At 42.3% G+C, this 25,791-nt stretch overlaps 1 protein-coding gene across 4 annotated transcripts; it reads left to right on the forward strand.

The window, feature by feature from the left end:
* Positions 1-10,710: 10,710 nt before the first annotated feature.
* On the forward strand, positions 10,711-25,377 carry bdnf (brain-derived neurotrophic factor). 4 transcript variants are annotated; one of them, XM_086288935.1, is made up of 2 exons: positions 10,711-11,097; positions 23,742-25,377. In XM_086288935.1, exons 1-2 carry the CDS (start codon positions 11,095-11,097, stop codon positions 24,570-24,572), a joined length of 834 nt encoding a protein of 277 aa, XP_086145061.1. In that variant the 5' UTR covers positions 10,711-11,094; the 3' UTR covers positions 24,573-25,377. The 4 variants fall into 4 exon arrangements, with proteins under 4 accessions (XP_086145061.1, XP_086145079.1, XP_086145087.1 ...); XM_086288953.1 differs by lacking the exon at positions 10,711-11,097 and adding an exon at positions 11,581-11,958; XM_086288961.1 differs by lacking the exon at positions 10,711-11,097 and adding an exon at positions 11,980-12,306.
* The last annotated feature ends 414 nt before the right edge of the window (positions 25,378-25,791 follow it).

Below are 25,791 nucleotides of genomic sequence, written 5' to 3' on the forward strand. Positions count from 1 at the left end.
AAATCTTTAAAGTGAACCAAAAGCACATTCACATACATGAGGTATAAAATAATTTAATCCACTCTGAGTTTTTATGAGATAGGGGCTGCCATTTTTATTGATTGTTTTTTGGTTTTTTTTGTGCAAAATGTAAAATTTCTGTAAAATGTGCTTTTTAATCCCGTTAGGTTGGTTCTAAGAGGACACGTTAGTCCTCTTAGAACCAGCCTAGTGGGAGGTAGAGGAACAGCGGTTTTGGGGACTTTTGGTTTCATTTTTGAGGTCTGAAGGTAACTTCTTGATCAATCTTTGTCAGTCCCCATAGACTGTTATGTTACAGAGTTAAATGTTAAATTAATTCAGAGACCTGTTTGTCTGTGTACACCTGTCCAGGCTGCACTCACTCTCATATCTTAAGGTTCAGAGAGTAGAATGATATGTAGTCATTTATACCAATGCTAGCTAATATTTTTAATATTACAGTGTGATGTGGTGTTGGTGTTGCATTGTGGAGATTTTGTGTTGTCAGAGGCTCCAAAATTTTCAAATTGTTTCTCCCTTTGTTTGTTTACATAGCATTACTTTAACACAAAGTCTGGGAACTGATCCAGAATATTGCCACACAATACACATGTAACCCAAAACCTATTGAACCTGTTAAGCAAATTATATTAATCCAAGCAAATGTGCACTTACCGAGTGGCTTTTACTAACCTGTTCTCACTACTAAACCTTGATCATGCTTTGGCAAGAACCATCACATTTTAACCCCATTTGGGTAAATGGAAGACTGTTGTGGTTAACAATAAAAAAAATGTTCAATTTAACCAATATCATGACCTCTTCGTAAACCTAACCAAAATGTTTTATTGCATAAACTTAACCAAGCAAGCATAAATGACAACAATGACAGACCAGCATTCTGGAAATCAGTGAAAGCTTATAAGACCATGCTGTTTATACTTTTATTTATTTGGAAGCATGAGTTTATTGTGAAGAAAAGTAAAAATTTAACAATCAGATTTTTCTTTACAGTTGCCTGCAGATCACATAAACCTTAGTCCTCACCTCCTGCATTAAACTTTTCTAACGGCCGTTATGGCAGTGGATGAAAAAAATGAACTGCTCATCAGAAACTACCCTCCTCTTCTAAATGAAAATAATATATAAATGCACCGGTTGTGCATAAAATGGGACTTCAGCAAAAATTTCAGAAATTTATGACAGGAGTTATTGTGTACCATAACTTACCGCCTTTGCATACCTTATTACTGCTATGGTTGCTCCAAGTGGATCAGCTTTACCCTGTTCACCTTAATGGTGGTGTGATGTGGTATTTATGTATATGGAAATGTTGTTGTCCGCTTGCTTTAGTTAGCTATTTTCCAGATATTTGAAGGCTGTGTTGCTTTGGGGTGGTTGTGGTGTTTCTCAAGCTCTGTCTGGATTGTTTTTGTAATTGTTACATGTGGACATGGCCACATGAATGCCAAGACCTGAAGCTTCCCAGAGTAATAGTTAATTGTACTGAATTGATCAGCACTATTTAGTATATCAGACCCTAGATTTAATAGCACAATGGGTGAAGTGTCACTCATGTTTTATAGGCTTCTTCACTGTCAAAAACTGTTCTCCAACTGACCCAAAGTTTTAGAAAAATGTTGTCGTTGGACTTAGCATTTAGCCAATTAAGGCTGCATTTCTGAATTAAATGGCACTAGCAGCAATCATAAAGTTAAATTCATGATCAGGTTTCCATGAAAGTGTAATGCCAGCCTTATCCACACCCTTTCAAATGAAGTGTTACCATGGATATAATTCTAGCTGTATGTGGGCTGGATTTCTGCAGACAGAGGTTAATTAAATTTTCTCCTGTCTACCTTCGCCTTTAATTTAAAAAAAAAAATTGCATCTGCTTTGTAGAGATGAAAAATTCTTACTTAAAACCACCCCGCCATATCTCCTCCCACTTTCTGCACGTGTGCATGTGAGGTCTGAGAGGCGTACTTCACTACTGACACACACAGGGCTTCTCTGTCAGTTGACAGGAAGCTGCACTTCCAGGCCAAAGCGCCTGTTTGATAAATAACACGCGTGTCTCCGGGCGCACAATGTATCTCAAAGACTCTAAATGTGGCCCTCAGTCTTTGTCTCTCTGACACACATATTGCACAAAGCCACACACACACTCGTGCTTCTGCACTCTTTCATGCATACTGTGCACAAAAACACTAGGTCTCTCTTTCTTACCCTTTCTTTCTCTCTCTTTGCTGATTAGAAAACAATATCCAGCTTATAACTGCAAGTTAGGCAGACACCCACACTCATTTGCAGTGAAAGGCAAATGACCCTGATGATGAGTCATTGCATTCACTCAGATTTTTTTTTTATTCAACACACTGAAGTGAAATCTCTTAAGGCAGAGTTAAACACTGGTCCTTGCCATTATTTTTCCGAGTGAACTCAGCTGTACTTTTGTGTTTTTCTCAAATATATTTACATGAGTAAAGGTCAACTAGAAATAGTACATAAAATCTTTAAATTTCAGTCCACTTTTTCCACCCATACACACACACACACACACACACACACACGCACACACATCTTATCTTTGTAAAATCATTAATCAGTGTTCCTCTAAAATGATTTTCCTGTCTTTGTACTGAAAGGAATCAGGAATTAGTTCGTTTCATGCATGTACAATAAAAAGAAAACTGCAAAGGCTTTGCTAGGAACTCTCGATAATTAAAGCAAATGTACTATTAGATTCAATTAAAGATTTAAAAATCAATTTTTTTTTAGTAAATACAGTTTTGTGCAAAGATCTCAAGTCACTTCTCATTTCTTTATGTTTTCCTAGGAAAATTGGAAATAGTTGGAGTGAAAATGTACAAATGCACATGACAATACTGTATAATACGTGTAATTCTAACAAGCTTTAAAGTCAATATTTGGTATGACCACCTTTATTCTTCAACCCAACCTGAATTCTCTCTCTCAAACATTCAAATCTTTTCTTTGGATGTTGGCTGCATTTTGTTCTGTATATCAAGATGATCCCACACAGTTTCAATAATGTTGTAATCTCTGCACTGAGGAGGCCAATCCACGACTGGTAGTGCTCCATTGTGTGCTCTTCAAATCTATCTATCTAGCTTCTACTGCATTGGCAGTCTGTTTGGGATCACTGTCATGCTGAAAAATTCCAGATCTTGTGTGGCCTTTTCTCCCGGTTTCCCTTCCTCAAGAATGGCTTCTTGACAGCCACCCTTCCACTGAGACCATTTCTGATGAGGCTTCAGTAAACAGCATCAGGATCAACTGAAGGGCCTGATGAATCTCTCATGCCATAGATAGATTTTTTTTCAGATACTGTTCATCAGCTGTAGATAGTAGTTTTTAGGCTTGCCACCTCTTCTTTAAACCTCCATTTGTCCAGTTTTCTAATGACAAATGGCTCTTTGGGAATCATCTTGTTGGGCAAAAATACTATATTGTGACTGTCAAACTGTGCTATCTTTTGCATTTTTTATGGATTCAGCTGAAGAAAATGGAATAAAATATGTGTTTTGTGATAGACTGAATGTAACAAAGTGCCTAAAGATATCATTTAAAATTGGTTCTTTGCTATGTCTCTTATGTGTATACACAATGCTGGTTCATCCCTTGAGTTAGGTGTCTTTTTATGGTTGAATGATTTATAGGTCAGTGTTAACAAAGCAACAAACAAAAAACACACAAAATAAATTCTTCTGAAAATGGCCAGGTACAAGAACTGGACTGAAAATGAGTGAAAAAGCAACCAGTCCAAAGAAGACCTTGAGAAAGCCTGAAGAACTAGTGCAAAAACATTGGAAAAATGAATTAGTATAAAGAAATAAGGGGTGACTCAAAACTTTTGCACAGTACTGTAAATCTTTGTTGTTAGATCTTAAAATAAAGCAACGTTTTTTAGGTTCAATCAAGATATATCAGTAACATTTCTACCAAAAAGTGATTTTTCCCTTTACTCTTTTTGTTTGTTTGTTTGTTTGTTTGTTTGTTTGTTTGTTTGTTTGTTTGTTTGCTTGTTTGTTTGTTTGTTTGTTTGTTTGTGTTCTTTTTAAACTATCTTCAAGGCAGGAAGAGGCAACACTCATTTGATCAGTATTTTGAAATACAAAGGTTACATACAAAGGTTTTATAAACATAACTTTAGGTTAACAGTGCAGCTTCTTCTGTCCAGTTAATTATCTGGATTACCTGGATGATACAGGGTGGTGTAAGACGTGGGTTTTAATTGAAGCACTGTAAGGAAAAAATAACATTTAGTTCATGAAAGACTGATGAAAGCAAGAAAGCAAGTTATAAATGATACACACGCACTCATCTCACTTCCTTCTTCTTATTTGTTAATAGCATGGAAATATTTTGTGAGCGATAAGAATTTATTCTGCAGGACTTTAATATCTGGCAGATGTTAGAAGAAATCAAACAAAGATTTGACGTGGCCATGCAGTCTGACCATAGTTTGTAAAAAAAAAAAAAAAGAAAAAAAAAAAAGCCAGAATGAACCTGAGACTCATTTTTGGACATGAGGCCTGAGGGCTGCAAGTGTTATCTGGCTGCATCAAGTTTACTTTGTTTAAGGAAAGAAAGAATAGTGGAGTGTATGGGGGAGGGAGTGTAACGAGAGTAAAAGGGACTGAAAGGATTTTGATCCAGTGATATTATATATCTGTCCTGGTCAAGGGCACACAAAAGCACACAGCAAACCACCAGAGAGCAAAGCATGTCATCTGAATAGTATGTCTTCTTTGCGGTGTTGTACATCCAAAGGCTTTGTGCGCCTGAATTTGGTTGGTAGAAGACACAAAGGAGGCAGTTTGTTCGCCCCTGACAAGTGTGCTTTTATTTGTGTCGGCCCTTTGATGTATAGAGAAACTTTGGCTGGGATATCCCTCTCAGACAAATGCACAAGAAATCCCACTCCTTTGTATTATCCTTAACAATTCCCTCACCAGTCACTGCAAGGCTTTTATTCCCTTTAAGACCATTATTTTAAACTTTGTGCCTACTGTCTGTCTGTCAACTGTAATGGGGTATCTTGTCTGGCTTTGGGGGATGGATGGTGGGGAGTGGGACTTTGGGCATATATGCTTAGTTGCTGTGCTGTCAGGTCAGGGCGTCAGTTTAGCTTAGTAAAACAAACTGGAGCAGGTTGGTGCTATTTTGTCCGCTTTGTCACCATTTTAAACTTTACAAATATAATATGATGTTGTGCTTATTGCAGACACCGCATGTTAAAAACAAATAAAATCTCTAGATATTCAGTATTCTTCATAAACATAGACAGCCATTTACTCAGTATAAGCCTATTCTGGCAAGTCATCCAAGTACTAAGAAAGCAAACAACAGGCAAGATCTTTAATTGCATGACAAGTAGACAGATCCACTGATGAAGAGATATCACGGAAAGCTCCAGATCAGGTAGTGTATGGGCTTTGTGGAGCAAAAGGTGTTGTGCTCAAGGGTGAGCTATAAATCTCAAATGTTCTGAGGCTCTACCTTTAGAATAACAACCTGTTTAAGTAGCTGCTGCACATGTTGCTTGATGCTTAATCAGCGAGCCATTGGCCTTAATTTGAGCTTGATTCAAATCTGAAAATGAGTCCAGACAAGGTGAAGAGAAAGCTCACGCGCTCACATCTGCAGCCGCAGCTTTTACACTGTTGTTACCAAACAGCTGGGACTTAAGTAACTCCACGCAGCCGCCCTTTGACGAGTCACTTTTGAAGCAGAGTGCAGCGTTGCTTTCCTACACAGCTTTTGTCAGTCAGTCCAGGGATTTGAACTGCCAGCCGTCCAAGTCACGAGCATCCACCTCCTCTGCAGGCTGCTGCTGTCTTTTATAGCAGACGACCAGTAAAAGAGCTAAAAACTCTTGACCCTTCCATTCCTGGGGGCGCCCACAAGTGCTTAAGCAGATAAAGATTATATTCATCGCATAGACATTTTAGTACGGGGGTCAGAAAAGGGCTTTTACATAAAAACAGATTGTTTTACAGAACGAATAATGCCGATGTGAGTTTAGACTGGTGGTACTGCTTATGTTGGCTTACGCTCAACTGTACTGTAAGGAACTGGTGGCTATACTGGAAACCTAAACAATGAAAAAAAAAAGGTTTTCTTTTCTTGCAAATAGAAGAGGATGCCTGTGAACTCAAAGTCGGACTCAGAAATCCATTACAAGGTCAACAGCCTGTGCTGCTTCAGTCCACCTCACCGGTGTCCGGTTGAATCACACAAAGTGAATATCTGAGAAGACAATCTGCCTCCTACTTCCTGAGTATGTGTGCAATATTACTGTGGAATGACTTCTGTACATCTGTAACCTATAAAAATAACCACACACTTGATATTTTTATTTTATTCTTTTTTTTTTGTCACTACCATCGTTTCCTTCCTTTTTTGTTACATTCCAGCATGTCTGACTACATATCGGCCATCAGGGTTAAATATTAATGACCGAACCTGCCAAATCCGCCTGAACATTCACAATACTTTTAATGCAGCTGCACTTATTTTACTGTGTCTCCTTTTTCTCATAGAGTTCAGAAGAGGAACCGAAGAAGCCAAGGCAGTCATGAAATGTGAACATCTGTGTCGACAAGTGTTACATGTATGCGCTGCATTGAAGGTCAGTGGCTCATACTTCCACTGTGCAATATCTGGCTGATCATAAAGGGGCTACCATTTGCAGGGTTGCCTTGCATGCAAAATTTCAGGTCACGACCACTGGGAGCCAATAATGCCTTTGGCTAAGCAACAAGATGCAAATATATCTATTCAAATTCGCACCACTCCATACACATTCAGGGCTTACACAAACACAGACGCACACACACACAATCTCATCTCAGTGCAACGAGCCCTCGTTTGATCCATGAATAAGTCACAGTCCTGGGGCAATATTTGATCTGAGACGACTTCAGATCCATATTTCTGTGTTCACTTTTCTTGTTGACCAAGAAAGGAGACTGCGCTTACACCTTCTAGATTATTTTAGTCATTTTCATTGTGCTCGCTGTAGTTCAGCAGCCTCTTAGTCCAGTGGCAGGCCCGGATTACACGTCTCACCCAGGGCAGGAATAAAGATAACAGCAGACAGGCAGCACCCTCCACTCCAGGCTGTTGAGCAGACGGAAGTTAGTCAGAGTTAAGACATCAGTGTACTTCTATGTCACACTCGGTGCTCCAGATTCCCCCTCCGCCTCCGCCTCCCCGAAGCCCTAAAGGCAGAGTTTACACAGTCACCTGGTGTTTAACTGGTCACAAGAAGATGGATGACAGTGTAGGCAGCAAAGCTAGATAGAAACCCCCTCAATGTCACAGCAGCTCATTCGGTTCAATTTCGGCCCCTGCTTAGCCACTGGGGCAACCCAGATATCATTCATTCTAACACTGTCCATCACACTATACATAGACCAGCGAAATTAGCACAAACGCAATGCTCGCTATCAGTGTGAAGTATGGTGGCAGTAGGGGCGATTATTTACGGGCTGCATTACTTTCTGAAGACCTGAGCTCTGAGTCATCGACCGAGCCTGATAATTAATTCCACGCGCTACAGAAATATTATGAAGCTGCACTACAGAATGACAGATGTACAGCATGAAGCACATTGTCAACAGGGTGACTGTATTAAGCTATTTTGACTGCTTCGTTATGAGATTGTGCATTCCTGTAAAACAAATCCGTAGTTTTCATTTTTAATACTTGGCACTTTATTTTCCACAAGTTGTATTTTGTTTTCGGTAAACAGAGGAGACAGGAGATCCGGCGGTTTGATGTACTCATGTGTAATCAGACTATTTGTTGTTTTCTGTCTGCTCTTTGTTTGTCCCAGAGCTCAACTTCCTGTAGATACAAGAGGTAGAGATACACTGGGATCTGACAGTAAGAGATAACCTGCCATCAGCGAGCCGTCTATTTTTAACAGCAGGTACGAGTAACGCATGACGTGGGGCTCTTGTTATCAATATTTATGGGACAAAGATTAAGACAGAGTAATGATACACACAGCCCTGACTGGATCCATCCTCGCTTAATAGTTGTCATTACGGCGAGGGGGAGGAGGAAAGTGCTTATAGACTCAAAATTTTTAGGCTGGCACTCTGCATTTTAGTAATGATTCCAGAGACCACAATGGGCCCCAAATGTGATTAGCAGATGTCAACAGGGGTGTATGATGACTGCAGTGTTAAAATGGCTTTAACAATACCCCCCCCCCCCCCCCTTTCTTTTTTTTTGGTGATTAATTTTTCTACAGTTGTCATTTGAGGAGGTGGAGCTGAGAGTCATTTTCAGGCATTCACGGGCAGATTGTTGGAAGCTCCTTGGGAAAAAGGTTGGACAAAATCTTACACACAGTTACATCTTAAAAGCTGCGTGCAGCTCAGGAGGTTAAAAGACAGGTTTACAAAAATACAGAGCAACAACGACAACAACAAGTGGTAATGAGCCAATCACAAAAGAGATACCACGACTGCTTCTGCTATAATTGTGACATCCTACATCTTCTTTGCTGCATTGCCTGTATCCGATTAACACCAACACCTGTACCTCCTAACAGACCTCGAAAAGGCCGGAACAGTGCACATTCTTCCCCCGTGTTTATCCCGAGGTGCAGCCCGTTGGCCACACATTTTAATAACACTCCCTGTGCCAAAATATATTTCACTCAAACTCTTATAAGTTCCAAGAGTAAGCTCAAAAGAGGTGAAGTATCTTGGCAGACCATAGAGCAAAATGCCATGCAGTCATATGCAGCCCAGGGGATGAAGTGATTGATCTATGACCTCGGACTCGGATAAGATATTGTGCTGAAGAGTGCGGGGGAGGACACGGATAGTGGAAAAGGGACGAGCATGAGTCAGTAACAGAGTCTGCGAAAAGCTGTGGGAGCAGAGGAAGTGTTAACAACATCACAAGTAGGAGCAAGTCAAGTTACCACGTCAGGAAGCAAAAAGGCCTGAGAGTAGGATGATGGTAGGAGCCTGCGAGGTGATGGGGACACATACATCCTAATCATTTAATCATGTAAGGTGAAAAAGAAAAGAGGGGGAATTGTTCGTGCTGTCTTCACCCGGGCTGATATGTGTTACCTCTCTCTTCATGTCACTGCCTTTTATTAGTCGCCTGTAATGAGTAGCCCCCTGTGTGAAAAGCCTGCGAGGACCGAGTTCAAGGATAATAAGCTATGTGTGGCTCTTAAGTCCAGCACTGCTTGCCTGTTTGGTACATGGAGAACCACATCTTTCTTGCCCAGTAATAATTATGATTAAACACACATATATGTTTTTTATTTTTATCTAATTATGCCATCTTGTGTCTTTGAGGCAGAAATGTATTGACACAAACCACAAAAAAACTTCTCTTTTTTGTTTTGTTTTGTTTGTTTGTTTTTGGCCACTGCCTCTACAAGCAGGCTGACACAGTAGCTACATGCGTAGTCAGACCAGATTAGAATCAGCTGCGCTCGCCAAGAAAAGACTTTTTGAATGTGTCAGAAGTTTTGGTACAATATTGACAAGTGCCACTGACAACAGAGAAATGTGACTTCAGGTTCAATATTAAAATCAGTGCGTATTTTGGCACATGTACTCCCCTACGTGAAGGCGAACAGCAGTATCAGAGCAGCAGGTGTGGGTGGGATGGCATCCAGGTACCTGAAACACTTTGATGAGCAGCTTTTGTTTTTGTTTTTGTTTTTTTTTGGGGGGGGGGGGGGGGGGGGGATTTAATGCTTTTGTTGTTTGTTTCCAGAGAAAAGTCCAAAGATTTGTTAGATTGGTGCTATTGTCTCTTTTTTTCTTTTTTTTCTTTTGAAGAAGCACGCCTACAGGTTCCAATAGCGCGCCACCCATGCAGCGTTATTTCCATAAGCTATGACCAAAAAAAAAAAAAAAGACGAAAAAAAAGATCATAGCACAGAATGACACTTTTCTTACACACGCACTCAAAAAGTTTGGGATGTTGGCAAAGAGTCAGGCATCACCTATTACTCATGTTACTTAGTACATTTGGGGCTTCACTTGCAAGTACGGCGCTTCGTCACTGCATAACAATCAGATGGCTGAGTGTTGGCAGTGTAACTGATGGAATTTTACTGAAAACAGATTTCGCCTTTGAACTTCCAGATATTCCTGATCGAAAAGTATCATCCGTGACTTCACGCACTGTGGTCGCTTCTCTCGGTGTAATAACGCTTCCGGAGGACGTGGATTAACTTTTTTCACATTTATTTCTGTCCTGAAGGGGGGAAACGCAGCACTTCAGCAGAGTTTGACAGTGTAAGTATATATGTGTATATATATGTAAATATATATATGAGAGAGACGGAGTGTGGTCCAGCAGAAAAGGGGGAAGAAAGAAGGAAAGGGAGGAAGAAAAGGGCGGAGGGGGGTTTCGTTTTGAGCAGCAACAAGTTCCTCTAGAACTTGACAAGCAGACACCGGGGCGCTGTAAATGTCTATTTGTTTTGTGAGGGGGGGGGGGGAAGAAAGACAAAAAGCCCGCTGCGCATCGCCCGTAAGAACAATCTAAATGACCAGTTGTGCGTATGCGTAATAGGCCCATGGCCCTTCGCCAAAGAGGGAGTTAACAGTCTATTACACAAACACGTGAATCGAGAAATGTCTCAGAAGTTTTTATGTCTCTTTCGTTGTTCCTCGATGCGGATTTAAAGATTTGAGGCGGTGAACGAGGCGATCAGTCAGGAGCGAGTGCCCCCCATAAACTTGTATTGCCGTCGCTTATTTCAATCACGTAAGACCCCCTAATGGCGTTGTCCTGGCGAGGGTGTTACGTATATCTGTACAAGCTTTTCTGACAAGCCAGCCTTGTTGATATTTGTCTTTACTGTAGAGCCACCAAGGTGTTGCCTAACAGAGTTTAAGCACGCCGATATTGCAAAGGGTTATTAGATTCATAAGTCAGCGAAGTGGTGGGCGATCTACTGAGCACAGCAGAAGTTCTCATATGATGACTTCAAACAAGACACATTACCTACCAGCATCTGTTGGAGTGAGTGGATATTAAGACACTTCTATCTCCAGGACAGCGTAGGGGAAAATGGTAAGTAGCAATGGAAACACACAGCATATAAGGGATGATTACCAGCAAATAGTCGTGCTTGCTGTTTAGTCTGGCAACGCATTGCTGGAAGGGTTGGACTCTACTTGAGAAACTCAGTATCGAGACCCATGTCTGATGAGGCTGATGTTGACAAAGCCTGTGTGAGAAAGGATTGTGTGGCATTTCTCTGCTCAGGATATGCCGGTACAGTGAGAGGGGTAAGGAAATATTACATTGTGTCTGCGCGCTGTGTGTGGATGTGATGTGGGCTGTACAGGCTGTCTTGGAGGGCTGAGTGCTGGCAGAGAAGGGTTTATATTTTATGCATGCATTTATGCTGCCTTTTGCGAGCGGTGGCCATGCTTGTTTAAATAACATAAGCAACATGTGCCACTTGGCTGTCACACTTGTCATAAGCATGACATTAAGAACAATGGGGCACAGTATCAGCGCTGCCGGTTACAATTTGGCGTAAGAGTGTAGCCTTTCTGTGGCAAGCGAACTGAGCCGGCGTTTGTGGTGTATAGGTGCTGTTTATCTGGGAGGAAATGTCCGACCAAAATGTGATCAAATATTAAGAGGACTGGTTTGGCAAGGGGTGGGAAAATACACGTGACAAGACGCGAGGAAGCAAGCTGAGTAGGGGGGTGAAAAAGAGCTGTTTAAAGTGGGCACTCAAAAAAAAAGTATATAGCTATTTTCTTGGCCCCTCATAGTTACCCTGGCTGTGTTATGCTTTCAGCACGTTGGACAGAGGCACCGGAGTCGTGCATGGACTAAAACGCCGAGTGGACGCCAACTCTCTTTCTCTCTTTTCCCAGCCCCCCTTTGCCAAACCTGGGATTGTTTTTTCAACTTTTGGTAAGCTTATTCTGAAGGAGCCTGTGATCTGTAAACGGAAAATAAACCGGATTCTAAAAAGAAAGAGAGGGAGAGAGCAAGAGAGAGAGAGAAAACATTTTAAAAAAGGGGGTAAAAGAAAAGCGCTTGCCATTAAAAGAGCTCGTGCTTCAGATGTGTTTTTTTTTTCTTTTTTTCCCCTTTTTTTTGTAGAGCACTGTGAAAGTTGAAATGTTAGGGCGTCTGGTCTTTTGCACATCACATTCTCGGTACCTATAAGCCCCCCCACACTGCGTTAAACTTTGGGACATGCAAGTCTTGGTCGCGGAGATCTAACCACGCACATAGTGGTTGTCAGCCCTTATAAAGGTAAGAGCACAATCCATTGTTTTTTGTGTGAATCCTTTCTTCCTGTCGGCTTTTTTCACGAGGCTTCGGCTGGCTTTTTTCCGAAATGAACTTAAAACCACAGCATGCAGCCCTTCGTCTTTTGCAGTGTGTTCATTGTGGACATGAATAACCGAAATAAGTCCGAAATGAAGCACGATCCAGGTGACCAAGACCCGGCGGAGCATATCCTTCTTTCTTTCTTTCTTAAAAAACAATCCTGAACTTATTGTTATTTTTAAGCTTTTTTTCTTTTTTTAAATAAAATATAGGTGCGTGCACGTTCATGCGGGGAGCTTTGCGAAGCGTTTTTGGAGTTTCCGAACACTGCTGCAACACAATTTGCGTAATCGTTGCGTTGTGCCTAATCATGCTCCCAATATGGGACTTAAGACGCTGCAGTGATACTTTCAGCACGAACTGGAATACTGATGCTCGTGCACATCATAAAATATCTACCTATCTGTCTATCTGTGCTTATTTTTCTTGTTTGGTCTGCTGCATTCATGTTTTGTCTTGATGTCAAACCCTCCGGATTTTGTTATCGACCAAAAATAGCCCTACTCCCCCCCCCCTCCCGCGCCAGCACCCCCCCTTTTCCCTCCATAGCCCCCCCTCCCGTCATCGCCATCAAATCACTTGTGTTTTTACTACGACCGCTCCACGGTTTCATTCATAAGGTGCTTTTCACTTCACCTGCTACCCTACCCCCCTCCTCCTCCCCTCCTCCTCCTCTTTGTCCGTACACGGCTCTGTGTCGACCTGTCAGACTGCAGGCTACGAATGAATAAAAATATTAGTGATAATAAAAGATAAATAAAGCCTTAAATGTAAGAAAAAAAGCGAAGGGCGGTGGGGGTAGAATAAATAATTCCTCGCCCCTTTTAGACTCGTGTGATTTGCTGCCAAAGCGAGGCTCATTTACTGTGTACAAATTGTTCGCTTTATTCTTGTGTGAAATTACAATAAAGATGGGCGTGGTCAAAGTCCATCCTCTGACAGATGTTATGGCTGAACGTTATGGTGAGAGATAAGATGGCTTGAGAGGAAATTGCTCGGGAAGCATCGCTTCTTTCTTTCTTTCTCGCTTGCTTTCTTTTCTTCTTCTTCTTCTTTTTGTGTAATTTAAAATTAAAGCAATCAGCATCACTCATCTCGCCTATTTGATTTACATGATCATCACCCAAAACTGCCCCGAGATTTTATTTCTGTGCCCTCCTGAAGGACTTGTAGCCTTAAAAAATTCGTCTCGCACCAATGCAGAAGCAGTGGATATTGTCTACCCCCCCCCCCCCCCCCCCCCGGCTCTCTCACTCACACCCCCTTTGGTCAAAGATTTAAGATTTCTGATCCAAGTCGAAGCAATTGCATGGCAAAACAACAGCATGGGAAGAGAAAAGCCCCAACGCCCACTGGCAGTCCTGTTTTAATCAAGACTTCTCGTGCAGGGGGCTGCGATTTCAAATAAATACTTCCAATATGAAAGTATCCAGTAAATCCCTAATTACATTTGAATTATGGGACACCCCCCTCCCTTTTTTCTTCTTCTTCTTCTGCTGGCGTTTTCCGTAATTTTAACCCAGCAATGTAATGCGCCCAGATCGGTTTCCGCATATTATGACCTATTACTCCTCATTTTATGAGACGCTGAAACCCAAATAGATCACATTACTTATTAGGCTAACCCGACATTCATAAAAATGCTCCTTTAATAAAGGCAGCGACGCGACTTTAATAGCCACATTCCAGGCATCAGTGCCACAAAACCCGCTGATTGCACAAATTACGACCAATCATTAATTTGCCGAACGAAACGAAAGGAAGGGTTCATTGGATGACAGATCGGGGGAATTGTGACAGTTTAAAGAAATTTTTGGCCTTATGTTTTTTTTAATTCACAGATGCTATCATTGTCTCACCTTTTTTCTTTTCTTTTCTTTTCTACTGCACCATCTTTTTTCCCCTCCGACTGCACTGTTTATAAACGTAAGCATTTTTTTCTATTTCTATTTTCTGGCCGTGGCTTTATTTTTATTTTCTAATTTATTTATGTTTTGTTTTTTTTTTCCATCGAGACGTGGGATTAGATGGTGTGGGCGTGGGCGTGTTGGGTGGAGGAGGAGGGATGAGCGGAGGCGGGTTAGGAGGGGTCTGTGGGGTGGCACGACACACTTTGTATGTATGAAGGTTTTTTTATAGCACTTTTCTGCAATGTACGTCAGCGGATCAGTCCATAAATGGGGCTGCGCGTGTTTGTGTGCGGGCGTGCGCCTGCGTGCGCTCGCGCCTGTGTGCGTGCGTCTCCGCGTGTGTTATCTTTACCGAGAATCTCCCCTCTCTCTCTGCACTCTCAGCTCTGCAGAGTTGGGGTGGGCGTCAAAAACAAACCTGATGGTAGGTTTCTTTGCAAAAAAAAATCCGATGAAATTCTTTCGGATGGGCCTTTTTTAAATTAAACGGGGAAAAAAGAAAAAGAAACGCCCTGGGTGGAAATAAAGATAGCATTATTAACGTGTTAGATTGTCTCGTGCAGCTACTATTTTTTTCTCCATCATGTAATTGTTGGTCTTTGTGTGTCGGTTTTTATATCCTTTTTTTTTCTTTTTCTTTCTTGTTTTACCCCGACGCCATTAATTCTGCACTTTGTAGAAAAATCCGGATTTAAATGCCATTTTCCCTATATAGACATGGGCGACGTTTGTCCCCCAGTAAAACTCGGATTTCGGATTTTTTTCCACCCCCCGCTTTCATTCATGAAATGCAATCGCTTGATGTCTGATATAAATTATAAATAGGCTATTGATTATTATTTTTCTTTTATTGGGGGCAGGGGGTGTATAGATCTCGAAAATCTGGGTTCCGCAGAGAGGCGGACGTCACGATATATTTAGATTGAAAATTAATCATCTTAATCATTATGAAAATGTAGGCTACATCGCCCGCCGCCACCGTCGCTGTCCCCGCTGCTGCTCCTGCTTTAGTCACCACATCATCGTCATCTTCATCACTGGCACCTTCATCCAATTAAGAGGCTTGTTTAAACAAGTTCTGGCAGGAGGCGAAGCCTTGAACCTTTATTCCGAACATTTAATTACCAGTTATTCGTCATTCAGCAGCGTGACTGTGGTTTCGCAGCGATGAAGCCCACGATGAGTTATTAATACATAGTTGGAATATTCTTACTGTAAAGACATCTTATATGACGGACCACTGCGGGACAACAAGGATGCATGACGCGGCGTGACAGGAAATGCTCGACGATTCCGGCAAACCATTCACGTGTGTCTCCCAGCAGTATGTGAACATGCAGCACATCAGTGATTTCAGACAGCTTCCAGAAGCCATCAAAACAGCTTTTTTTAATGCTGTTTCCTGAGTGCCAGTTAGACGGAAAGTGAGCCGGCTTTGGCCCGTAAGGTTGATTTAAAGTATCTAATTTCAGGCCTTTATTCTGAAAATTGCGTTTTTGCTTCCATATGGTGGCAGGAAATCGCTCTATAGCAAATCAAGGCAGGGTTTTAATTTTGTGCATCCTCTCTTGCTTAGCATTTTTTTAAATTCTGCTTTCTTTTTTAAAATAGAAAATATTTTTATTATAAGCAGTGAAGCAAACATTAGTGATGGGGGAGTGTGGTGTTGGGGGGGCAGAAGGCAAGAAAACAGACAGAGGCTTCACAGGCTATGGAGTGACTTGCAGTCTGCCACTATAGAAATAATGTATCAGCTGAATGAGGGTGTGGGAAGGAGGAGTCTATAGGCCATATATGATCCTTAGAAACCCAGTCTGCTGTCTGCTTCATGATCACATTAAAGGTTATTGTCATCACAGGAGGGATGACATTAACTCCTCACACCAGCATCTGATTATTTCTTTTTCAAAAAAGGCCCTGCACTGACTTTATCAATTTAGAGTTTTCACTCAGCTCACTCCTCGTCTCCTTTGACGTCACACAACCTCCATCCAAAGAAATGTTTTCTCAGTTGCCTCCTTGAGGAGCAATGCAATTTCCCTTTGATCAAAATACCCTCATCGCCTTGCTTTATCCCCGGTGAAAATGACATTTCGCAAAAGTCATTTCGCCTGTGTTACATGGTCCCCTTCTCTCATGCAAGGAGGCATAATTCTACTTGTTAAGTGAAGCTTTCGGCAGTGTGGACCTGTCAGCATTCGTGTTGCATTTGGCGAGAGAAGCTTTGAAAGGTTATACAAGTGGGTCGTGTTGTCAGGTCTTGTGGTTGTTTCTTCTTCTTCTTCTTCTTCTTCTTCTTCTTCTTCTTCTTCTTCTTCCTGCAGCCCAAACAGCAAAAAGGGTCGTGAGCTGGGAAGATATAAGGAGAGAACTACCCAACTGCTACTTCAAATTACATGTGTTCGCCTGTCATTCTGATCACTAAAGCATATGAAAAGTTGCCATACGACATCAAAAGAAGATTTCATCTTCAGAGATCTCAAACCTCAACAAGATCCAATGATGGTTTAGTGGTTTTCAAATCGACCTCATGGGTGACTTGTATTAGGTCAACAATGTCATGCTTCAGTCTGGTCCTCAACTGGAGGAGTCAAAGGGCTTCTAATACTCCCCACTACCCCTTATTTCCTTGCAGATATTAGGCATTGTGTGGATTTCATTCAGAAATCCAGCCTCAAACACGTGCAAGCCATACAACTTCTCTTGATAAACCACCTTCAGTTGTGCTGTATTTGCAGAAATGAGAGAGACCATGTTGTTGTTTTTTGCTCCTCGAATGAGATGCCAGGTGATGTATTTATGAATTACTTGTTTGGAACAGCCCCCTTGTGCAGTGTGCATTTTTTTTATCCTCTTTGGAGTCATGTCGCTCAGTGATTGCTGATGCAACTCTTTGTCATCTAGAGTTTGCCCTCACCTCCTGTGAGCCTTCGGGGAGGGCTATATCTATCTTGGCATTTCCCTGGGTGTTGGAGGTGGGAGTGACTCATTAAGCAGGTGTGAGCATCCACTCCCATACAGCTACATGCCAAACATGAGCTCTCCAGTTCATAAGCTTGTGCAGGGAAGAATCATTATGGCAATATAGCCAACACATCACAATAAATCTTTGCACTGGACCGAGGCCAAGTCACAAGGATAATGAGCTTCTGTTTCTCCATTATGCTCGCTCTCGTATTCATCAGAGGTGGAATTTCCAAACGTTCATCACCCATTGAAAGGTTGTGCCTCGGCTGACATCTTCACTTGAATTCTGCCTCATTAAAGAAAGTGAACCAAGGGGAGAAACAATATCAAAATCAGCCTCGCAGTCCAAGATTTCCCTGTAAATATGATGTGGTTTGCTTAGGTTAACATTTTGGGAATAATAACCCATGAAAGCTGGTTACTACACTGCAGAGCACCTTGCAGGGGAGCCATCCATCTGTTGTAGAGATGGCTCACTTTAAAAGCAAGGAGGAGAACTGCTTTCAATAAGTTCTCATCTTTACCTCCCTCCTGTGCCTGTTAGCATCCAACACTGCCATTTTACAGCAGCTAAATTATAAGATGATAATCCTATACTGGATTTGGGTTTATTCTGTGTATATAGCATCAGAATTACAATCAAAATCTAGTTTATATAAGAAAATGAGAGGGTTCTTCATATGTTATATCAGGGATACTAACACAAGATGGATTAAATGATGTGAAAGGGGCACGCAAATGGCTCCTTCACACAAATACTTAAGCTTTCTTTGATATAACTTACCCAGTCTCGACACTATTTCGAGACCCGTAACAGAAAATGCTTATTTTTAATTTTTCCGATGTCTAATTTTACACAAATAGGCCATCTGTAAATGGCACGCAGTGTATCACGACTTGGTGGAGACGCGCTGTTACGCAAAACCTTCTAAAAAAAATGCCACCTCTTTTAGGCTGAGTACAAAAAAAATACGGAAGAAGGAGGCTTCCTTTGCAGGCTACGGCTTATGCAGATAAACAATAATAATACATAATGCACACTGAACGCGCATTAATAGTTCCGCCTCGGGGCTTTTTAAACAGGAGTTTGGATGCGACCAGGCAGTCAGCCAGCGGCAGGTCACATGTTGCAGCGTCATTCTGTAGTAAAGTTACTGTAGTTGCAAAGAGGCTCCTCATTTCAGCTCCAGAGGTCTCTCATCTCCGTGGTGGTGCTGCGGCGGCGGCGTCTCGGCATGCGACAACTTCAGTTTCAGGCGATCTCCAAAGGAGCCGTGCAGCCATGGGAGTGCATTACCTCAGCCATGCAATTTCCACTATCAATAATTTAATCTATTTGCTCCAAAGCTGAAGAGATATCCTGAAGCTTGTCGGGAGAGAGGAGTGTTTTTTTGGGGGGGAAGGGGGGTCAGAAATACCGCTTAAGTAAATTACTCGGGGAGTTGTCCAAAACATCCCAGATGACACTACCGTCCTGTTGAATGGTCTGTTTTACGACTGGGCACTAAAAGGTATGTGTCTGCTTCTTTCTGATAACTTGTTTTAAGCACTTTCGCCGTGTTTGATGCTGCTAGTGGAAAAGACAGCTGGTGTGTGTGTGTGTGTGTGTGTGTGTGTGTGTGGTGTTTAGGGGGGGGGGGGGGGGTGGACTGGGTAGGGCGGGGGAGGGGGGGGGGGTCTAAAAGTAGCTCGATCAAGCCCGGTTATCCTGCGAACAGACAGCGCAGCAGCCCGAGAGGGGATATGTGTAACCTTATCCTCGTGTTCATTAATAAAAAACGGAGTTATTATGTTGATTGGGTTTCCAGTGGGGAGCACGAGCTCAGCAGATGTAATCTCGAGAAGAAGAAGAAGAAGAAGAAGAAGAAGAAGAAGGGGGGGGAAAGGTCTGTGGTTACATTATTGGAGCAGCCAGTGGTACATATAGGTAGGCATTTCTCCATAGCTAGCAAAGTGGAAGCCGTCCAGTGTGCATCTGTGTGGCTGTTTTTAAGGAAACTTTACGCACATAAATTGCTCAATAAACTCTCTCCTCCGGCTGTTTGTCTGCATTTGTTCGTCCAAGCTTGGACCCTCCTCCTTCTCCACCTCCTCCTCTGTGAGAAAAGAGACAGAAACACTCCAGACAGTTTTTGTTGTATTGTTGTTTTGTTGGAGGGAAAAAACTTTGATGAACTCATTAAGACTTTATAGGAAACCCGAGACCTAAACGCCTAGCTCGGTCGGCCAACACACACTGTTGGGTTTTTTGTTTTGTTTTTTGGCGGTGTGTGCTCGTGTTGAAAAAACCCAAAACCTCACAATAATTATGGATTCAAACAAAGTGGGAGGAAACTGGCTCATTTGCGATGTGAAAATATGTGGTTCAAGAAGTAATCTCAGATTAATAGATGGTTTAATGACGAATTTTTTTTTTTGATGAACCATTCTTGTAACTAAACAACATCCAACTTAACTTTATAGATGTCTTGTATGACTATGCCCTGGAAAAGACAATGTCTGTCCTATCTATCTATCTATCTATCTATCTATCTATCTATCTATCTATCTATCTATCTATCTATCTATCTATCTATCTATCTATCTATCTATCATGGGGAGGAAGGAAAAACAGGAGAGAAAGGTGGAGAAAGGGTGGAAGAAAACGAGCTCAGACTATTTGACGGTCTCATATGCCATCTAGTGTACAAAGCTGGGCACAGCAGCGCTGTCAGTGTGCAGCCGCAGGTCTGTTGGTCATTCATGGGTTAAAATGAGGATTTCTTCGCTAAGCTTACAAGAACCTAAGCACATCAGTAAGGATTTCACCATGCTGTATGTTGCTGTTGTATCCTCTAAAGTGCCCACTGCTGCACGCAGTGTGGGAGGGAGTTAACAGCTCTTTTGGGTAGCATAAATCACTCAGCAGGTATTTGAATGCTGGGCTTTCTGTGGCAGTGGCTGGGGTTGGCCTGGCGGCCAGGTATAATCCTCAGTGATGCTCATGTATTAGTAAAACGTGCTCTGATGCTGCATCAGATTGAAAACAGATCTCAGTTAGCAAGCTTCCACATGTGTCAGCCATTACTGCAGACAACACAATTAAATCTAAATGCCTGTTTGTTTTTTTTCTTTAAGTGCTGCATTGTAGTGCACAAGGGGTCCTATGGTAGCCATTTTGATAATATTTGCTGTACTTTTCCTGCTCTCAAACGGAACATTTGGCTTTGTGTGTTATACTTATTGAGCGTGATAAAACATGTTGCCAGGTAAACCGTATTCTTGAGGAATTTAACAAAGATGGGTGCCTACGAGGGAGCAGAGACAGAGGCAGAGAACAAATGTTGCCATGGGGTCGCACATTTCTATTCAAATGTGGTAACCACACTTCAGATCTCCTCTCTTGATGTGTTTTTTTTTTTTCCCCATGCAGTGGTTTATAAGATATCACGCCTGCTGTTAGTAAAGATGAACCCATAAAGTGTGCAGACATGTGCGTGGAGGCTGGGAACGTTACTGTAGTGTGTAATAACACTAGCCACGCTAGTCCTTTCATGCTTTAGGGAAACTTTTCAGCGTCTGTCAGAGGAGGCATTTATCACTTTAATCCCCACCTGGCACAAAGAATAACTGCAAGGGTAAGTTACATATCCCTGCCATACAGCCGTGCTCTCAAAGCAGATGAACAGGTGGTCATCTGGAGCTAAACAGAAGACAGAGTCCATACACTCACCTGCTGCTATTGTTCGGGGTGTTTCACGCTCTAGGCGTGCTGTCATGAATAAAGGCATGTTTGAGCAGCAGTTATTGTGGGCTTTATTTTCCCTCGTTCATGTTATTAGCTCAGTTCTCAGCATGTCATGTTTAGATGGCTGTGCATTCTTTAAACAGTCAGCTCAGAGGAAACTGCACCTTTCTCAAGCACAAGTTGCCACAAAGCTGAGAACTAGAAGCTCCAAAGGAGTGTGTGTGTGTGTGTGTGTGGGGGGGGGGGGGGGGGGGGGGGTCTTATTCTTCCATATGTAATCCATCCCTCGCTTTATTATTCATTGCTCATCCTGTTAATGCTCGGGCTGCTTTTTTATTAACTGTGAAATCCACATAAAATCTTCAGACACTGGATGTTGTCACATTTAGCCTCTCACAGATATAAGCCAGAGATCCTCCGCCGGTCCCACAGCAATTAAATGATTCATTGGCTTTATCGCATTTTAACAGGATGTTGATTGAGAGCATAAGCCATATTGATTGTACTGATGGAAACAGGAAATCAGCGAGATAGAAATAAAATCATCTGTTGTTCCCGGTGTGACGATACACGGGGGAATGGCTCTGCAATTGCACACTGTTGAGTGGCATTACCCCCAGCAACCTCTCCCCCCCTCTCCTCCACCCCACCCCTTCTCTCCATTCTCTCCCCTATGGAGACCTGGAAGAGACGTCATCTGTGGTTGTTATGCTGCGAAATGACGCTGGCACTCTCTCCACCCCCTGCTACTGCAATATTACCCCTGTGGTCTGTTACGGAAGATGCAGCACTCTTCGTCTGCACCATTTCCAGCATGAAGTTTGACGCCTAACAGTAATCAGCCCTCTGCCTTCATTTCCCTCTTGTGGAAGTGGAACCATTTGAGCGCGATGCTGATAATAATATCAGCCTAAATGCATCCTACACATAAAGCTCGTGACTGGCCTCGATCCCGTAAAAACCTACACGATTCTCAGTGCTGGGAAGCCTCGCAGATATCATTTCAGATATCATTAACCACAACCTTCACAAAACTGAAGGGTTAATGAGCCATAAATGGAATTTTGTTAACAATATCCGAGTTGACAATTAGCTCTTTATTCTTGGCTTTGTCCCCATTGTAGTTGGTAAGAGGAAAAATACCCACCCCACCACCAGCACCACCATCACCACCTCACTGCAAAACACATACAAGCCAGCCCCTCCCCATGCCCTCCCTCTAACACGCACACTCACACACTCCGGAGGAGCACGTCACTGAGCTCAGGGAATGAGTGGCTCATTAAGAAGAAGGATGTGATATTCTGAATAGAGACTGTGAGACTCCCAGCACGTCTATTTTTAGACGAGATATCTCTATGGCAGTCACCGTGGTGTCGGTTAATTGCAGCCACAGCCCCAGATACCAATTAAGAATGAAACGAATGCTTTTAAGGTGGGGTTTTGCTCCTCCTTATACTGTAAAGGTCCTTGTGTCCATTCTGTGAGTGGAGGCTGGAGCAGGGGCTCGCTCTCGCCGTGTTTTCCTGTGTCAGGCTTGGACATGCAGAGTGCAGTCAAAGCCTCGGCCGGGCTATTTTTAAATTAGCCCCTGTGGTAAGCAAGATCTAGATTTTTTTTTTTTAAATTATGGGTGTTTTAAGATCTATGTCCTTTGGATTCATTGATTTGCTGTGAATCTTAGAGCTTCTCAGAGGTAAGGGACGCACACATGCTCAGGTAATTTTACAATATATATGTACAGTGTTTCAGTTTGGTTTTGCGTGTGCTTTGAGTTGTTCTCCAGAGCCTCGATAGCAGTGCTTTGCACGGCAGGATGTCAAATCATTCTGTCATTCAATTTCCTGTTAATTCATCCCGCAGTGCTCTCGCCTTCCACCTGCCGAAAACAAACAGTGTCCCTCAACAAACCCATAGTTCCCATTCATGACTACAAGGTGTAGTACTGACCAGTTTTTTTTTTTGTTTTCTCTTTTTAATAAAGTAATACTGGAGCATCAGTGTTTGCCAGCGCTGACACAAACACACTGACTCTGTTAGGTAGTGCTGTCCACACCGGAGGTTCCCGAAGTGTTAATACCGGTGATTTGTTTGTACGGTAACGTCACGGTCGCGTATTCGTAACGCGGGTTGGGGGGGCGGGCATAAATCCATCCACAAGAATTCAACAACTACAGGATGAAGTGCAAGAATGAAAATCCTCAATTTCCTTACCCAAAAGCAGGGGGCACCTGTGAGCTTTTAGTACAGCCAAATAAAAAGAAAGAAAGAAAAAGAGCCAATTATTCCAACAGAAAGCCATGATTGGACTTTTAACAGACCAGTCAAAAAGCTGTTAGGATGTTTCCACATCTATTTGTGTAATCTTATCTTTTGTAATAAGCAGCCGCTTTGATGCTCAGCACAGCTTTTGTGCATTGCTGCCAACAAATAGAGATCTAAGCCAGACCTCACATAGGAACAGAATGATTACAGTTTGCAAACAATTTGAAAACACCGATGACACAGTGCCAATATCAGTTTAATAAAAACATGTTATGATTATTCCGAAGCTACTGGCTCCAGTTTTTTGGCTTGCAAAACAAAGAGTGGAGGGTGGAAATAGGAGGAGAGGCTTACATGGTGCATTATGGATCAAAAATAAGCTAACTTTGTTGAAGATGCTCTTTGACTGACCATCTCGTTCTCTCGCCCTCCCCCAACCCTCCTCTCTCCTCTTGTTTTCTTTCTGTGTCTCTCTCCCGTCCCTCCAGTTCCACCAGGTTAGAAGAGTGATGACCATCCTGTTCCTTACTATGGTTATTTCATACTTCAGTTGCATGAGAGCTGCGCCCCTGAGAGATGCCCCGGGCATGCGGGGCCATCGGACGGAAGGCTACTTGGGCGCTGCTGCAACGGCCGAAAGAGGCCACGGGACTCCCCAGAGCGGTGGAGGCCCAGGCCAGCGTGGGGAACTGCCCTCGCTCACAGACACGTTTGAGCAAGTGATAGAGGAGTTGCTGGAGGTGGAGGGCGAGGCGGCGCAGCTGGGACAGGGGGCCGATAAGAGCCAGGGAGGTGGTGGCCCATCCTCTGTGGTCACCACGGAGGCCAAGGATGTCGATCTGTACAACTCACGGGTGATGATCAGCAACCAAGTGCCTTTGGAGCCGCCGTTGCTCTTTCTCCTGGAGGAATACAAAAACTATCTGGATGCCGCTAATATGTCCATGAGGGTGCGGCGACACTCCGATCCCTCACGACGTGGAGAGCTCAGTGTGTGTGACAGTATTAGCCAGTGGGTGACAGCTGTGGATAAAAAGACTGCAATAGACATGTCCGGGCAGCAAGTTACCGTCATGGAAAAGGTCCCTGTCCCCAATGGCCAACTGAAGCAATACTTTTATGAGACCAAATGCAACCCCATGGGGTACACAAAGGAGGGCTGCAGAGGAATAGACAAGCGGCATTATAATTCCCAATGCAGGACAACCCAGTCCTACGTGCGAGCGCTTACCATGGATAGCAAAAAGAAGATTGGCTGGCGGTTTATAAGGATAGACACTTCATGTGTATGCACATTGACCATTAAAAGAGGGAGATAGTGTATAAAATGTATAGATTTTATTGAAGAGTTTAAAAAAGAGAATAAAGAGAAAATATCTATTTGTATATATACATAACAGGGTAAATTATTCCGTCAAATGAAAATTTTATGGACTGCATGTAAAAAAAGATGAAGTTTATACAGTAAAAGTGATACTACAGTCTATTTATTGAACATATTCATGACCTTGTAAACAATTAAAAAAAATCTGATCAGTCATTTGCGCCCAGTTTAAATTACTATATCACATTCCTCAAGACATTGTGATTTGTTTACGTTGCCAAGAATTAGAAAAGGAAGGAAAAAAAATTAACAGGCAAGAAATGAGCGACAAAGAGGGAGACAAAGAGGGAGACAGAGAGGGAGACAAAGAGGGAGACAGAGAGAGCGCGAGGACAGTTCCATCTTCAAAAGCTTGCATGCTGCTTCAATTGTAAATCGATAAATTCTCCACTTACAGAAAAAAAAGGATATGATGCTGACCAAAAAAAATTATTAAAAAAAACATTCCGTTTACATATTCAGCAGAAAACAATTTCCTCTCAAGTAATTTATCTGTTTACTGTTCTAAACTTCTCAAGGTAATGTTGGAATTACATACTATGTCAAGGTGCTGTTGTCAAAGCTTTGCTGTTTATTTTTTTATCCCCACCAGAGGACAAGATATATATATAAAAAATTATATAAATATATATATATATATAAAATTTATTCATTGACATGTTTCTGGGTTAATATTATTCATTTTGTATGTTGTGAAGTTGTTTGCAATATTAAACTGAAATATTTGAAGAAATAAAAATGACTATAGGCAACTGAAAAACAAAATCAATGTCGATAAAGTTTCAACGGTGCATTTTTAGGCAGAGTAAACTTTATTATACGGACAGTCTGCAGGCAAGGAGGGAGGAGGCACATATGCACACATGCATGCGCACAAACCGCCACACGTCCGAAGCATGAAAGAGCAGAAATTCAAATCCTGAGCAACAAGAAGTGATGTTTTAAGAGAAGAAAACGAGACCTTGCTTTGGGTCACTGAAAGATAACAAGTGTTAGAGTACAGAAAGCAGCTCCTGGTGTCATTCAGCTACTTCAGGAAGGAAAAGAAACTGGAGAAGGAGAGAGGAGGTGCCCCTAAACCGCTTCCTGCTCTCCACCAGCACATTTTTTCAAAACACATTTATGTGCTTTGGATCTTTAGTGTTCATACACAG

The sequence above is a fragment of the Aulonocara sp. 'chitande type north' Nkhata Bay genome, linkage group LG1 (genome assembly GCF_057382095.1).
Source record: "Aulonocara sp. 'chitande type north' Nkhata Bay isolate Kocher_YH1m ecotype deep benthic linkage group LG1, A_spYH_male_GT1.1, whole genome shotgun sequence".
In the NCBI taxonomy this organism is placed as follows: Eukaryota; Metazoa; Chordata; class Actinopteri; order Cichliformes; family Cichlidae; genus Aulonocara; species Aulonocara sp. 'chitande type north' Nkhata Bay.